At 38.8% G+C, this 14897-nt stretch overlaps 2 protein-coding genes and 1 long non-coding RNA gene across 7 annotated transcripts; 2 read left to right on the plus strand and 1 right to left on the minus strand.

Moving 5' to 3' along the window:
- Positions 1-103: 103 nt before the first annotated feature.
- On the minus strand, positions 104-2039 carry LOC144662443 (uncharacterized). Its single transcript, XR_013572447.1, has 3 exons — positions 1402-2039; positions 1237-1313; positions 104-901 (listed from the first exon to the last, which is right to left on the minus strand). It is a non-coding gene; the product is annotated as an uncharacterized LOC144662443 (long non-coding RNA).
- Positions 2040-2060: 21 nt separating this feature from the next.
- LOC144662440 (uncharacterized) lies at positions 2061-13138 on the plus strand. Of its 5 annotated transcripts, XM_078523243.1 has the most exons (18): positions 4788-4929; positions 5185-5621; positions 5710-5838; positions 5914-5980; positions 6258-6991; positions 7078-7197; positions 7277-7338; positions 7678-8711; positions 8803-8868; positions 9103-9619; positions 9722-9838; positions 9922-9996; positions 10194-10921; positions 11002-11065; positions 11288-12198; positions 12270-12374; positions 12719-12778; positions 13015-13138. In XM_078523243.1, exons 15-17 carry the CDS (start codon positions 12060-12062, stop codon positions 12775-12777), a joined length of 303 nt encoding a protein of 100 aa, XP_078379369.1. In that variant the 5' UTR covers positions 4788-4929; positions 5185-5621; positions 5710-5838; positions 5914-5980; positions 6258-6991; positions 7078-7197; positions 7277-7338; positions 7678-8711; positions 8803-8868; positions 9103-9619; positions 9722-9838; positions 9922-9996; positions 10194-10921; positions 11002-11065; positions 11288-12059; the 3' UTR covers position 12778; positions 13015-13138. The 5 variants fall into 5 exon arrangements, 1 of the variants encoding a protein (XP_078379369.1); XR_013572445.1 differs by lacking the exons at positions 4788-4929; positions 5185-5621; positions 5710-5838; positions 5914-5980 and having other exon boundaries at positions 6635-6991; positions 7678-8488; positions 8592-8711; XR_013572444.1 differs by lacking the exons at positions 4788-4929; positions 5185-5621; positions 5710-5838; positions 5914-5980 and having other exon boundaries at positions 6642-6991; positions 10194-10697; positions 10793-10921.
- A 341-nt stretch (positions 13139-13479) lies between these two features.
- On the plus strand, positions 13480-14745 carry LOC144662441 (uncharacterized). Its single transcript, XM_078523244.1, has 4 exons — positions 13480-13799; positions 13884-14033; positions 14110-14173; positions 14636-14745. Exons 1-3 carry the CDS (start codon positions 13679-13681, stop codon positions 14160-14162), a joined length of 324 nt encoding a protein of 107 aa, XP_078379370.1. The 5' UTR covers positions 13480-13678; the 3' UTR covers positions 14163-14173; positions 14636-14745.
- The last annotated feature ends 152 nt before the right edge of the window (positions 14746-14897 follow it).

Below are 14897 nucleotides of genomic sequence, written 5' to 3' on the forward strand. Positions count from 1 at the left end.
CCTTGCATAGTAGAAGGAGAATACAACGGCAAAAAGGCAGTTGTGAGACATTTTAAGACAACTCAACAAGGATAAGATAGCAAAAAATAACAACAGACATGCACAATGTTTGACAATTTAATTCAGTAAATCCGCAATAATATTTACATTACAATGGTTTGTTCATTCTCTCCTGACTTATACTTTACAGTGTAGAGAATAAATGCTCTTCAACAGCACTATGTTTACACTTTTAAGTACTTAAAAAGGAATGATATGATCAACTGCAAAGATGCGAGCAAAATTAAAAGAATCGAACATAAATAGCGTTACTGTTTACCTTAAGATGATCTACAATATAACCGAATTTTCAAACTGGCGACAAAAAAAGGGTGACAACAATACAATAAAAACTATCTGGGGTTGTATAGTTTGGCGTTATTTGGGTTAAACAGAAGATACAAGCTTAAGTTTATGTTTACAAGCAAAACAGATATAACACAGCACGTTTTGATATTGAGCGTCGTCGGAGATAAATGAAAATAATGAAATGGAGATAACAGTTTAGGGACGTGTTTGGGCAAAAACTTTTCACACAAAGCAATTTTCGTGAAAAACGAAAATGAAACAATCTTGGTGACGTGTGGCCATCGGCAATAACTGAATATATGAATCATTATTATTACGGCCTTTAAATAACATCAATGTTTCAATGTTCTATTTTTCAGTCGATCCCGTCTAAATTTCTTAAGTTACAAGGGATTTTTAGGGACATCGACGTTTTCCCAATGCACTGAGAAGCTTTTTACCCTTTCAACCATAAATACACTGCTGACTATTTTAAGTAGGTCAAGGACTCTGTTCTGTTCGGCGTGCATGTGATTTGATCCAGGCAAATCGTGTATTCATTTCCGAGTTTATCCTGAAAGCAAAGAGGATATATCAGTTTCTAATACTGAAACGCAACACTAAATTAAATACCACACTGTCTGATCAGGATAAGCTAATACGTAAGGAAAACAGACAACTCGATCTTTCAATAACAGAAATACCGTAAGGAAAGCAAATATTCAGCTACACAATAAAACCAATTGCGGTCCTTTAGACAATTCGCCACTCATGGAAAGTCGACTTAATGTGGTCGTACATAAGAATATTGATTAAAATAGCTTACAACTCAATTTCGAGATCAAAACATAAGCTGCAAAGCAAGACAACGAGTTGTTTCTAACCTTCAAACACGAAACAATTACGTACCTGTCAATTGACTTCTTCCCACTTGTAAGAAAGTGCTTCTCGCCGCTGTCTCCTCACTTTGTCTTCTAGATTCTCATCTAAGAAAACGAAGAAATAATGTTAGCACATTGATTTGCGTAAAGAGGCACAACTGTGACTAGATCGCGGAGAAAAATGCAAACGAACCATCATCCGACGGTGGTTCTGGAGGTACAAAGGCTGTTGGTGGTGTGAGGGTACAAGCCCAAGCTAAGGCAGTTACTTTAAGACGTTTTTCGAGACTTTTCCCGTCCATTTCTGGGTCCATCGCGTTTTTAAGAGAAATAAGATGCGAGTTGCAGCGAATGAACTAGCAAATGTTGAATTGTTTGAGCACAACGTGGGAGGCAGTGACCTGAATATAAAAATACCACAAGCAGCTGTCGGGAGAGTCCCAACACTTTGTGCCCCCCAGCTTTGTTGTGACAAGTGTAAGTGCTTAAGGCTTAGTTAACCAATCAGCTTTCTGCAAACAGCAGAACCATGTCAGTTGCACTGACAGCTAAAATTGGAAATAATGGATGGCTCAGTGAATGTAGCTATGTTTACGTTTGATCCACCAATCACCAAACGAGGTTCTAAAACGATAATATATTTTTATGCAGATTACAGGCACCGAAAGGCTTCTGCACGCAACGACTCGATCAAAAAGATAGGAAGATTTTGGACCAAAACTCTCGTGTAAAAGTTCAATTTTAACGCCTTGGATCAGCAGTCTGACCATGCAAACGAAGCGTTCTACAAGTCAGAAATGGCCATATAAGGTAACGATGTTATCATCGCGTGCTCTCTCACAATAGATCTGCTTCGTAAGCGCATTCCGCGAGATAAGAACATGACTACGTTGCACTTTCGATTCATCTGTCCACACAGCATTTCTTTGTTAGAATCGAAAGCGCTATCTAAGCACATTCTTGTCCATATACGTAACAATTAACACGAAACCGAAAACGCTTCACAAGCACCTTTCTACCGCGACAACAAAGGATCTTTACTCTATATTACATTTTTGCCAAGGTGAACAACACGCCACCGATTCGAGCCACTGCGCTCTTGACAGATGATTGATCACCTTTCAGTGACAGGTGCATGTGAGGAGAATCTACGTCTTGATCTTTTCAGTGTAAATTACTCGATTGGAAGCCATTTCAAGGACGCTAAACTACCTAGACAAGAGTTTTGTTGGGTTGTCTACCTTAGGAATCGCGGAATAGCGCGAACTTCACGAAGTTGGGGGAGAAAGTGTTTTCGTGCAGAACAACATGTCGGCAGTCTTTTAATTGTAAATGAAGATCATGAAACGTGGACCTCTTGCGAGTGGCTCGCGCAGGGAAATTTTCTGCGTGTATTTTCTGTTTTGTGTAAACCGAAACAGATATGCATACAAACCGAAACTACAGAAATAGCAAAGTAAGTAGGGCTTATCAGAGGATATTACTTATCACTTTTGACGGAGATACGTTTTGATTTTACTGTATGTGTGTAGCGAGAGGTATGAATCATGCTTTATTTTTCTTGGTTCCTATATGTATATTGAAGAAATATTGGTATAACCCACACTAGAAAACGTCTAGAAAGTACCTCCGGTATAACCCAGTAAGGCGATCACAATTACCAGAGATCGTTTTCATACCTTACAGTCGCAACAGTTTCCCATATGAAAATTTTATTTTGATTCCAAGTCATTAACATGTTTTCTTTTTTTGTCTTAGTTTGGTAGAGGCAGCCATGACAGTTCCTGACTTGGCAAGGTATGATCAAACTTACTCGTTACAACAATTCTTTATAGAACTGAATGCGTTATATGTACAGTCTGCGTCGTCAAGCAATGTCCTTTCTTTATATGTTTTCAAGTCGCAAATAATATTAAATCTAACATTTACAGCCCTAAGATCTAAACAAGGATTAATTCGAATAAAGCTCTAGCATGTCAACGTAATAGATAACTGTGAGATTTCAGTACAGAGTGACGAGTTAACTGGCCTTATAGGCTTTTTCTTTGTTTGAGTTGTATATTTAGTATCGATTTTGCAAGAATTGAAACCGATTGTTCCTTCGGTTTATCGAGTTATCCTTAATCACTACGTAGAACCGTTCGTTGTACACCAAATGTTACTTCATAGTTATGGAATAGCCATGAAAATGTCCAGCGCATAACTGTAAATTAATTGATCGTATTACAATGGAAAAACTGTCTGCTGAAATTATACTACATGGACAAGGTACATAGAAATATATATAGAAACTACGTCCAGTCTGAACTCGTGCAGAATATACTTGCCAAAGGTCAAGATAATTCTACGTGTGACAAAAGGTCTCCACCGTTATAATGTAGGCAGACGTTTGAATACAAAGAAATCGGAAAACAATGAAATGTTGTGATTAGAAAAAGTTGTTGTAATTCTTTATACGTGTGAAATAATTGTTATCAAAATGTACAAGTAGATTTGTGTGTAAAATCATTAAACAGAGCAGTTGTGTAATTTACAAAGGAAAATCTTGTGTTCAAAAATAATCTTAGTCATGCCACAGTGACAGGCAAGAGATAAATTTGATATCCTTTCAATCAGGTTTTTGCTTCAGAGTCTAATAACTTCCACTACGACACTGATAGCAATTTACTATTGTAAACCTGCCATGTCTATAAAACGCGATGCGCAAAGACTTTCCGGGGCAGCGAACGCCTGCAATACGATTCAGGAAATCAATTAAAGGTTCTAGAGAAGTGCGGAAGCAATTGATTTAATGCGCATTACAAGACCGCACTTTTAGTGTGCGAGATCTCTAAATTAAAATGAAAACCGCTCATGAAAAACGAAAAATACAAATCTCGCTCAACATGTTTTTACAGCCGCCGCTAGTTTTACTTCCCAAGTCCTTGTATTTCCTTGGCAAATACAATTATAACGACTAGCTTTAAAAGAGATCTTTGTGCGCAAACGATCCAGAGCATAAATGCACTTTATGAAAGTTACGTTTTAGTAATCATTGTGGTCTTTCTTTCGCAAACGCCGCTACAAAACACGCGCGCAAACATTCATTTCGTGCGCGCAAGGGACAAAATTAGACACCACAACATCAAAACAACGTAACGCGGGAAACCGCGTTAAAATCTAAGGGTTTTTTCCCATTTTTCTCCCAAAGTGCGTGCCTCGTTTTGATTGGATAGTTGACAAACAATGAATTACAAGGTATAAATGTCCATCCCCAAAGCAGTTTAGGTTGCCATTTGCGCAGAAAAAATTGCAGTACTTTGGCTTCTACGTATAATTTCAGTTGTTGTGCCATCGACATGAATCAAGAGCCACCAGGTCATTCACGATACGAGATCCTCAAAATTTGGATCCCAACCCACGGGGTTGTTAATGTCTACAGAAACCCAAGAGGAGGTGAAGGCGAATTTTACTAATGTGTTCGAGTAGCGAGAAGATCCATACTAATTTAAGTATCTTTCTTTCCATAGAGTACCATGCTGACAACGCCTTCGTACTCGAAAAGCCTATCAATCGATATGGTGTGGAAAAACTCCGAATTCTGGCCTCACAAGGTGGTGTGATAAAAATAACAAGAGACCAATCAGTTCCTCCTCTTCAGAACAAGTATACCATCGAGCCAAGTCTATCCATGGATCAGTCCGAAGTTTTTGTCGAAGACGCTTTTCGTTAGTCTAATAAAGTAAGTGGGTGCGTTTATCATTCAACTGTATTGTTTTAGAAATGATCTACGCGATCGCAGTTCTTGTATTTAAGTTGTCGTTCCGGGCAAAAATTTGTCGATTATGAAAATTCCAATTTCGAGCAAGTACGGCAAAGGGTTGATTATTTATGAATAGAAAAAGCACGGAGGATTGTTCAGTCGATTTGCGCAGATGCATCAAAATATTTGTGGTTGAATTTTGTCTGATACTGCTCCATTTCTCCTTGATTACAGAATGCCCTAGACGTCAACCGGTCAAAGCAAGGAGGAATGTTGAACTGTGTATTTTGAATTTACCATTTATCACTGTATAATAAACTTGATGATTTGTTATTTGACTTGTGTGTCGGTTTTCTCTTCCACGCGCCAACAGTTCAGTTGAACTTGCATCTGCCCGCGGCTAAGGTTTGTGATCAAAAAATAGACTATGACGCAATATTAGAGCCCTAGATTTCTGCGCAGAAGCGCGCGTTCGAAGGATGCTGACAACTCCTGAGCTTAGAGAAACCCTGTCAGTGTAAGAAAAGGCTAGCTTACTAAAGAAAAAGTTTCAAAAATGAGCGGATATGAACATGACGAGCCAGACTGTTCTGACTACTGTGAAGCAGTCAGGATAGGCCGAGAAGGCAGAGATGACGCCGAATTAACAATCTTCTATACACCGAACGGAGGTTTGACTATGTTATGTTTTCCTCGTTCGATTTGCCGATTTCGCTATGGATGTGATAAGTAACTAGCGCAACGGGTCTATCACTTCAGGATTTCAAGTTCACAATGGCTATTTAGCAGAGAAGAAACTTAAGAGTCACGGCAGACCCTATCATCGATTAAAAATAGTTACTTCGAGAGGGAAGATAATCTTCATTCGCCGATATAAAGACAAAGGAGGTGAAAATTCGTTCTTTAGTTCTCGATCATTTTCAATGAAGGGTTTGCTATTTACAACCGTTCTTACTTTTGTAGAGTTCGACGTAGATTCACCTGGATATTACGTATTGAGCCAAGTAGATGTTGCACTGTAAATAATACGGTAGGTTGCTTCGTATTTTACGATAACACAGGAAAAAATACGCATAACGTTATTCTAAAATGCGACAGTGGTTATTCTACACTCTTCTGATCTAGATTTTATGAAAAGCAAATATTGGCTGGAGTGTCTTTCAACATGGCCGCGCAAATCGGTTTATACCCACAACTTTACCCAAAACTTATGTGTGATTAAAATCTACAAAGCCAGCAAATTTTTCCCCTCTCGTTGTAGTTATGATGTGAACTGATGGCATCGGTTTGTTTGCTTTAAATTGCAGTATGTGCATTTTACAACAGGATTGAATTTATCACAAGCGCCTTCGATTAAACAACCAGACGGCGAATGAAAGATGGCCTGTTTCATTGTACTGCTTTATGATTGTTCACTTGTGGAATAAAGGAAATCTTTTTTAGCAGTCAACGTTGTGTGTCAATGAGTGGAAAATAATTTGCGCTCCCTCAAAAATGTTAAAAAACCCGAAAATATTTCAGTGTGATCAAGATACGTTCTCTCCCTTCCTGTTACTCCGACCTACGCACTTCCTAAAATAGCACGTTAGTCATGCTGACAGAAAGCGTGTCTCGCATGTAAACAACCTGAGAATATTTTGACTTGGAATATTGATATCACATGCGGATATCGTCTTACTCTAGCGACGACAGTTCGCTTGTTAAATGTTATTGCTACGCGCGCAAGTTATATCTTGAAGCACTACCACAGAATAACTAACTTTAAAGCGCGCGCGCGCCTTGCGAGATAACTCGCGCGAGAATAAAACTGCCAAAAAGGTATTTCGTGATTCTAACACCCTAATTAAACAGTCTAGGTTTTGGCGACGAGTTGTATAAATACCCGACTACCTACTCACTGAAGTGTTTCGTAGCTACGTTCGAAACTTTTTGGCGATGGAACAAGAGGAGCCAGATCATGGTTTTGTTGAGATTGTCAACGTTGGCAGACACTACCACTGGTTTTCAGATGTGACAGTATACTATCAATCGAGAACTATGAGTAAGTTTTGACATTGCCCTTCAGCGATGAGCATTACACCATTGAATTCCTCTGATTCTAGTCAACTCGTATTTTGTCTGTACTAGACTTCAAAGTCGAAGGCGGCTGCGTGCTTAAAGATACTTCAGCGCAGGGCTATCGTCAAGTATGGATCATCATGGCTGATGGAAAACACATTTTTACAATCACACGCTTAAGAGGGGGAGGTAAATGTTAGCAAAGGTGTGTAATTTCCTCTAACTAAAGCATAATAATCATTCTAATTTTTCGCGTTCTGTTTTCAAGAATACCGGGTCACTGACGGGTATTGGGCATCTGAACCCAAGCGAATTGATTTCTGAGAGAAGGTACGGAAATTTAGGTTTTATAGTGTCATATTTCTTCGTTTGACGCGCGCGTGTATTTACGCGGTAGAACTCTTAAAAGCAAACAGCAACACTGTCTAAATATGCGAACACTTGTTTTAAAGCAAAAGCCATTTTCACTGCCTAGAAATACCGGAAAAACGAAACACGTGCTCACTTTATTCAATGAACGCACTACATCGCTCCTACATACACACACATTATGATAGACATGTCGCCTGGAATAACCTCAGCTAACACCTTATACGCAATTTCGACGACAGAAAGGCTACGTTTTGTACCAGACAACTAACTAACAACAATTTGTCACTTTTATCATAGATTACATGCGGACGAAGCCGGAAAGCCAACTATAGTAGACGAAAATAGTATGAATGTAGCGGCATTCGATCAGTTCACTTGTTTACAGTAAATAATCTCGTCTAGTCAATGTATTAAACATCCAGTGTTTACATGCTTATACTGCGCTTATAACTGCGTCCTTACGCTGTAAGCTTTGAGGTGAAGTTAGCATGTTTTTAAGTAAAGATTGTCGAGGTATACTGTCGCAAATGTTGAAAAACGACTATGCACGGTCAAATCTTAATTCTCATTTCCCCTTGCCTTACTTCATTTGTCATGTATTGAAGCGTGTTTTGACAGTTGGTGTATACTTGATAGATAGAACAAAACACAATATCGAAAACTTTCGGCGTCAAAAGATATCAACACTTATCATGCATAAATCTGATGTGTAATCTTTCCACTGGCATTTGTCATTACTATTCTTTCATGAAGAAGACACACTATGAAAACGCGCGCACGCAAAATAAAAACGTTTTCGAGAACACACACGCGCAAGCCGCGTGAGACACGTCCGCTGTCAATCACGCACTGCACATTTTAATGAATGCACAATCACAAGCTTTACAGTCAGGATAAGATTTCTGACGAGTACAATTATTCCCGCCCGCTAAAGTTTCGATAGCTTAATAATTTAATTAAACGCTGTATTTCATACAATTGAAAACCAAAATGAATTTCTGCTGGACACCGGAGCCATCAAATAACTTCCGTGAAACCGTTGAGGTTGGAAGATACGGTGTTTACAACCCCGACGCGACGATATACTACACAAGTTCCGGAAGAGGAGGTAAATTAAAACTGTTTCTTTCAAGGTTTTGTGCGATCTTGACTTTGCATGTATACGATTGAAATATATCTCACATCTGCTTGCTTTAATTCTTTTATCTTAGCGTTCAGCATCAGAGATGGCGGACAGATACTCTGGGAGCAGAAGGACGGAAGAGATCGAAGGCTTACAGTATTCACTAGGAATGGGTACACATTTGATATCACTCGTCGAAAAGGAGGAGGTTCGTATGTTTGACTGTTTTTTTTTTTCAGTCATATACAATATGAACTCAATATATGTAGCGCTAAACCTATTCGTTTTTTATCTTGAAGGATACAACCTGAATACTAGAGGATACTGGAAAAACGAACGGGGACGTATATACTTCTAACCACAAGGTAAGACGCCATTTTGTGTAGCGCCATTTGTACATAAATCCGAAGCACATATTGTCAACTGGACGTACCGTACAACATTCAATAAATTTATCATTTATTGGCAGCCTAGCGCATAAGTGTAGTAGCCTTACTGAAACATGTTAACGGCGTTTAACATCACTACATGAATTTAACTTTTCACTTATTCAAAACTCGTACTAAATATTCTACCACTACTTTTTCTTAAATTTTCAGGCTATCTGAAGAGGACCACAGCTCAATTTTGTATTACTGATTTAACTCTAAAATAGCTGTTTTGATCTTGTAAACAGTTAAATAAACAATAAAAATGCACTGTAAGCAAATGGAGCAATGTCTGGCGTGTTTCTTTTAACCGCAATGTTAGCAGAGAATCCCCCTTGCGTCATAGATAGCGGGTAAAAATAGTTCGCTTACGACACACACAAAAATGCGCACATCAGCACAAGCCGGCGGGTATGCGGCAGCTATATAAACCCGTGTACAACAACAGTCTCTCATATAAACTGACATTGAGGAGAAGATTTGTTACGAGTACACCAATTCTCGCCAGCCACAGTTTAGACAACAAGATAATTCAATTTAACGCTACAACAAGAAACTTCAAAAACCAAAATGAACTTTTATTGGACACAGGAGCCATCAAATTACTTTCGTGAGACCGTTCAAGTTGGTAGAAACGGCTTATGCAACCCCGACGTAACGATATACTATACCAGCTCAGGACGAGGAGGTAAATAGAAACTGTTCCTTTCAAGGTTTTGCCCGATCTCGACTTTGCATGGATCTGATGTAGACATGTCCAACATTTTCTTGCTTTACTTTTTTTCCTTAGAGTTCAGTATAAATGGAGGGTGGATATGCCAAGAGAAACGAGTTGGAAGCGATCGAAGGCTTACAGTTTATACCAGTTACGGGCACACATTTGATATCACTCGCCGTAAAGGAGGAGGTTTGTATTTGTGATTGTTTTTTTTTTCTCAATGCAATTCAATAAAGAACATGTAGCTAAAATAATTCGTTTTTACCTTGAAGGATCTGAAGGATATCATTTGAATACTAGAGGATTTTGGAGAGACTACCGGGGACGTTCATACTTCTAACCAGAAGGTAAGACGGTTTTCGTGTAATGCCATTAGTACAGAAATCTGAAGCACAACATTCAATAAATCGATCATTTCTTGGTGGTCTAGCGCATACATGTAGCAGCCTTACTGTTAACGGCGTTAAACGTCGCCAAATGAATTTGCATTTTAACTCATTCATAACACGTACTAAATATATCCACTACTTTTCTTCTATTTCAGGATTCTCTGATGAAGACAAGAGCTTAATTCTACCATTACTGATTTAATGTATTACTTGTAAATAACTACTTTAATTTTGTGCGCAGTTTAGGAATAATAAAAATTGCACTGTTACTAAACCGAGAAGTGTCTGGCGTTTTTTTTTTTTTCACCGTATGAATAACACAAAATCCCCCTTACATCACAGATAGTGGCTAAAAATAATCGCTTACGACACATACAAAGTGCGCACATCAGCACAAGTCACGGCGGGTATTTGGTAACTATTCGCGCGTGTTGAACTCAACAGCCTCACACGGTAATTGACCTAATAGGTGAATATCAGAGAGTCAAACGAAATCACGAAACTCGACCATAAGTTAGCTTTTCAACATAAGACGGCGGGCAAAATGGGCGACGGTTATAACCCCAATGAACCAAACGCGCGTAAATATTGTGAAGTGATCCAGATAGGCATAGAAGATGATACCGCCGAAGTGACGCTTTTCTACACTCCAGAAAGAGGTTTGAGTTAATATATTTCGATGCTTTGACCGATGATTTGAGACAAACATTTATAAAATCACCGTTAAATGCGTAAATATTCTCTCGTGCCCTAGAATTCCAAATAAGCAACGGATATAAAGTAGAAGATAAGGAAGAGACTAATTATGGCCGACAGTACCGCCGACTCAAACTTGTTACTTCGAAGGCAAACGTGATAGAGATCAAACGATACAGCAACGGAGGTGGGTCTGAGTGATAGTCGAGCAAAGTTTAATTCTTATTGAAATAAAAACTGACAAAATGTTCTGTTTTTTCATCAAAGAATACAACGTAGACGCCAACGGGAAGCTATATTATTTTGAGGGAAGAAAGGTGGAAGTTTAGAAGTAAGTTTACATGCTTCGTAAGCACTTGCGCGCGCTTTGTAATTTTGTTTAAATACTGCTACACGAGACTCGAGTTTAGCATCTAGATTCGTAACGATCGATGGTTTCAGTGGTATACTTCTTCTCTAAACGCGAGCCTGCTCGCAAAGAAAAGATATATAAAGAGGTATTTCCGCTGAGTGATAAATACATTATATAACACGCGATATATATTTTTTTCAGAGGCCCACTCCGGAACGACCTTAGTCGACAAGAGAACACAGAAAGCAGCTTAAAAGGCACATAGATCCTGCTTTACCGAAATAGTCAATTCTTATGTGACAGAATATTGTGTTTACTACAATAAACAAAAGTTGAAACCTTACCTCCCAGTATCTATATTTACTTTGTAGGGTTGAGGTTAAAATTGCCAGCCATCAGTTAAAAGAGCCAATCATTGTATAAAGGGAAAAACCCTCGTCTTTCTAGAATGAGAATCTCTTTGACGTCAGCGAATAGAAACCGTGACAAAAGTATTCAAGAGGCATTAGTCTGTTCAAAATTGGTTCTCTCCCTTCATCTGGCTCCGCCCACTGATTTCAGAATAAATCCTTTTTGTGTTTCAGGAAAGCGCGCGTGCCGTAAAAAGATAAACTACACAGCGAAATGTCAGTTTTAATAATCTCAGCACATGCGAAAACAGAGCCGGCACTTGACACATTAGCATTCAACTACACACCAAGCATACTCGCGCGTAGAAGAGAAATCAACCTGAACCAAACATAAACAAACACGCAACCACGAGACTCGCGGGAGAGACAAACACGCAGCTGAAACGTGCGCGTGAGCGGGAATGACAAGTCGTTTGATGTTAAAAACAAACCCATAACAAACGACCTCATTTAAATAAACTTTTGCTTAGCGAAGCAGCTTTTCCACATCGCCTTTGTAACGCGCAAAAAGCTATTTCTCTTCGACACGTACACAAATATCTACTGAAACGATCTGAACTAAAATGCAGGCGTTTGTAGGAGATGAACCTAGGAACGAATTTTTGGAAAAAGTGTATCTTGGAAGACGGTTAATCCATGTACTTTCCATTTTTACTTATTCTTTGGCCGATGTAGAATTAACTTACGACTCGAGGACAGGAGGTAAGATTCCAACATAGTTTTGCTTTGTAGGAGATTTTAAATTCACTTAGATTTAAATTTGATTCTGTTAGGTTTCAGCGTCCAGGGTGGATACATTATCGAAGAAACTTATTCTACATTAACAGTTCAATCAAACGGAGGATACACCTACGTTGTGACCCGACATCCAGGAGGAGGTACGTATGGACGATTACCTTGTTTTTTTCAGTCCAAAGCACTGGAAATTTCCTTCCCCAATTGATCGCAACATATCTCCTCAAATAGGGAGTTTAAGCAATGATGACGGCGAAGCCGAGTACAGCAGGAATTTAAAAAAGGAATTAACTGAAGCTTTTCAGTTGAACCATTTAGATGCAAAACAACGTCGTGTCAGTGTTATTACTCTGTTTTTAGCGATTTTAGTTGCCGTTACCGTTGTAATTTGCTTAACTCCCAATTTTAGTTGAACCTTTGGTGAAACATCAAAATTAACTTGATACTTTCAGTGTCTAAAATCATTTTTGCTTATTCTTTACCACAGTCTACGAGACCGACAGTTGGTGGAGCTGGGTATCCGTTTACAAGTATCGATTAAACTGAGGTAAATGTTCAAAATCTTTCTATGTGTATGCTCGTTTATTTAGCCGTTACCAATAGCTATTATAATCGCTATGATCTGTTGTTGAGTTCTTTGAGCGACTGAGGTCTAGGTTTGACACCCAGTAAACAAATAAGGTGAATTGTGTTATTTGCGTAACTTAAATGACTCAGCATAGTAAGGCTATCAGTTTTATCGATTTCCACTTATAATTTTCTCCTTTTCGATCTTGATTGCAGGTAGTTCCGTTGCGTTTCTACAAAGCGTACTTTCTGTTTTCCAGAAGTCTATAGATTACTTGCGATGTAATGTTTGAAACTGTATCGAGAACGAATTAAAGCTAATAAAATTGTGTTCAAAATGTGTCGGTATAATTTAAACTGATGAACTCCGCAGCAATTACAGTCCTGTCAAGGCTACGCTTATGCAAAAACCCTTTTGTTTATTCCGCAAAATGTGGACAGACAGCCAAAACCAACCGTATAAACAGACAAGTTACGAGCGCTTTAGAAACACAGTTCGTGAAAATAATTTATTCTGGGCGCCGCGACGTTTAAGACACCAGATCATGGCCGAACGCAATATCCGTAGTCAATCGACTTTTTACGCTATTTCAGCACGCTAGCGTGTTTTAAATATGATAGCACGGCTTTGCTTGCCACTTGATGATCACAACTCTTACTGATTTCTAGCTTTTAGAACAAGTTCGCTTCGTTCCCATACAAACCCTTGGGGCTATTTGGTAAATAATGCCGCCCGCAAAGGGAGCATGGGATACATGTGACATCACTAACAAATTCAGTACTCATGAGAAAGTGCTGACTCGTACAGCTATTGTAAAATCAACATCAGCAGTCAGCGAGCTCGAATCCTCCAACTTGAAATATAGATTTACAGGTTGAAATGACTGGGCATCAAACTAGGGATTTCGTTGATAATACCTGGGAGGTAGTGAAACTATACAGAAGAAACAGAAATTATACTCTTAGACATGAAGCGACGGTCTTTCGCAAACCAAACGGAGGTGAGGCATTTTAATCTCGTGTGACCCGTCAGTTGTTGAAATCTCAGACTTTTTATGACTATTTTTCACGCTCATTCGCAACAGTGATCGAAGTTAATGGAGCATCCTTACTGAGCAATGAACGAAGAGAAATCCCCCGCGTCAGCAGTAGAGAACGCCGCCGATTCTATAGGAAAGTCGGAATCTGGACATCTTCGTATAACGTGGTGGAGTTTGAGCGCCATGGAACCAGAGGTATTTCATAGATTATTTCTCTTTTGTAATTTCCTTTTGAAAAACGACATTTAGTAAAATGTTTTCTGCTTTCAAGATTACAGGATGATCACCCCTGGATATGTGTTTGGTGAAGTAAATTGGGTGTAGCTTTGAACAAGGTAACATGACAGCAATGTGATTGTGCTGTACAGCACTGGTTTTGTTATTTACTTGAGAACAATTTCGTAACATAAAACATCATAGTCTCCACGTATGAAGTGACTTTGGCGACTGAAAAGAAAAGAGAATGCGCGGAAAACTCCAACTAGTGTATATTTGTGTTGAACTTATATATCAGGGAAGCAAATAGCTGGCAAGTTCTTCGGTTCTTTGTGTGATTGTGAAAACAAAATGGTGGATAAGCGAGCTACGTCGCTACGATCTCGTTCATACTTAGTTCATTCACCAACTTATAGAATAAAACGATCAGTTATGTTTCTCGCCAGCTTATTCTGCATTGAACATGAGTAATAAGTGACGCAGTTCCTAGATATAATGGTCAATGTTGTCATGCCTTGTGATCGTATACAATGTAACAACATGGAGCGGCTAAAACAACACTGGTTTAACTCTCTCTACAGTTTCGAGGAAAATGAAGAAAGCAGCCATTGCATGCGACCCTCAAGAATATCACCCAAGAAACAGTCGCTGTAATAATGTTGTTAACCGAATAAAATTTTGTTTTACATGTCATGTGCTTATGCCTATTCATTCTGTTTTGCGCGCACAATAACACTGACTTACAACCTTCAAGAATAATTATACAGAGGAAATAAAATATAACTTCTTCCTAGTACGAGGAAAAATCGACAAGCATTTCTATGAAACTTATACGATTTGTTT

The sequence above is a fragment of the Oculina patagonica genome, chromosome 8, assembly GCF_052425735.1.
Source record: "Oculina patagonica isolate OP01 chromosome 8, crgOcupat, whole genome shotgun sequence".
Lineage (NCBI taxonomy): Eukaryota > Metazoa > Cnidaria > Anthozoa > Scleractinia > Oculinidae > Oculina > Oculina patagonica.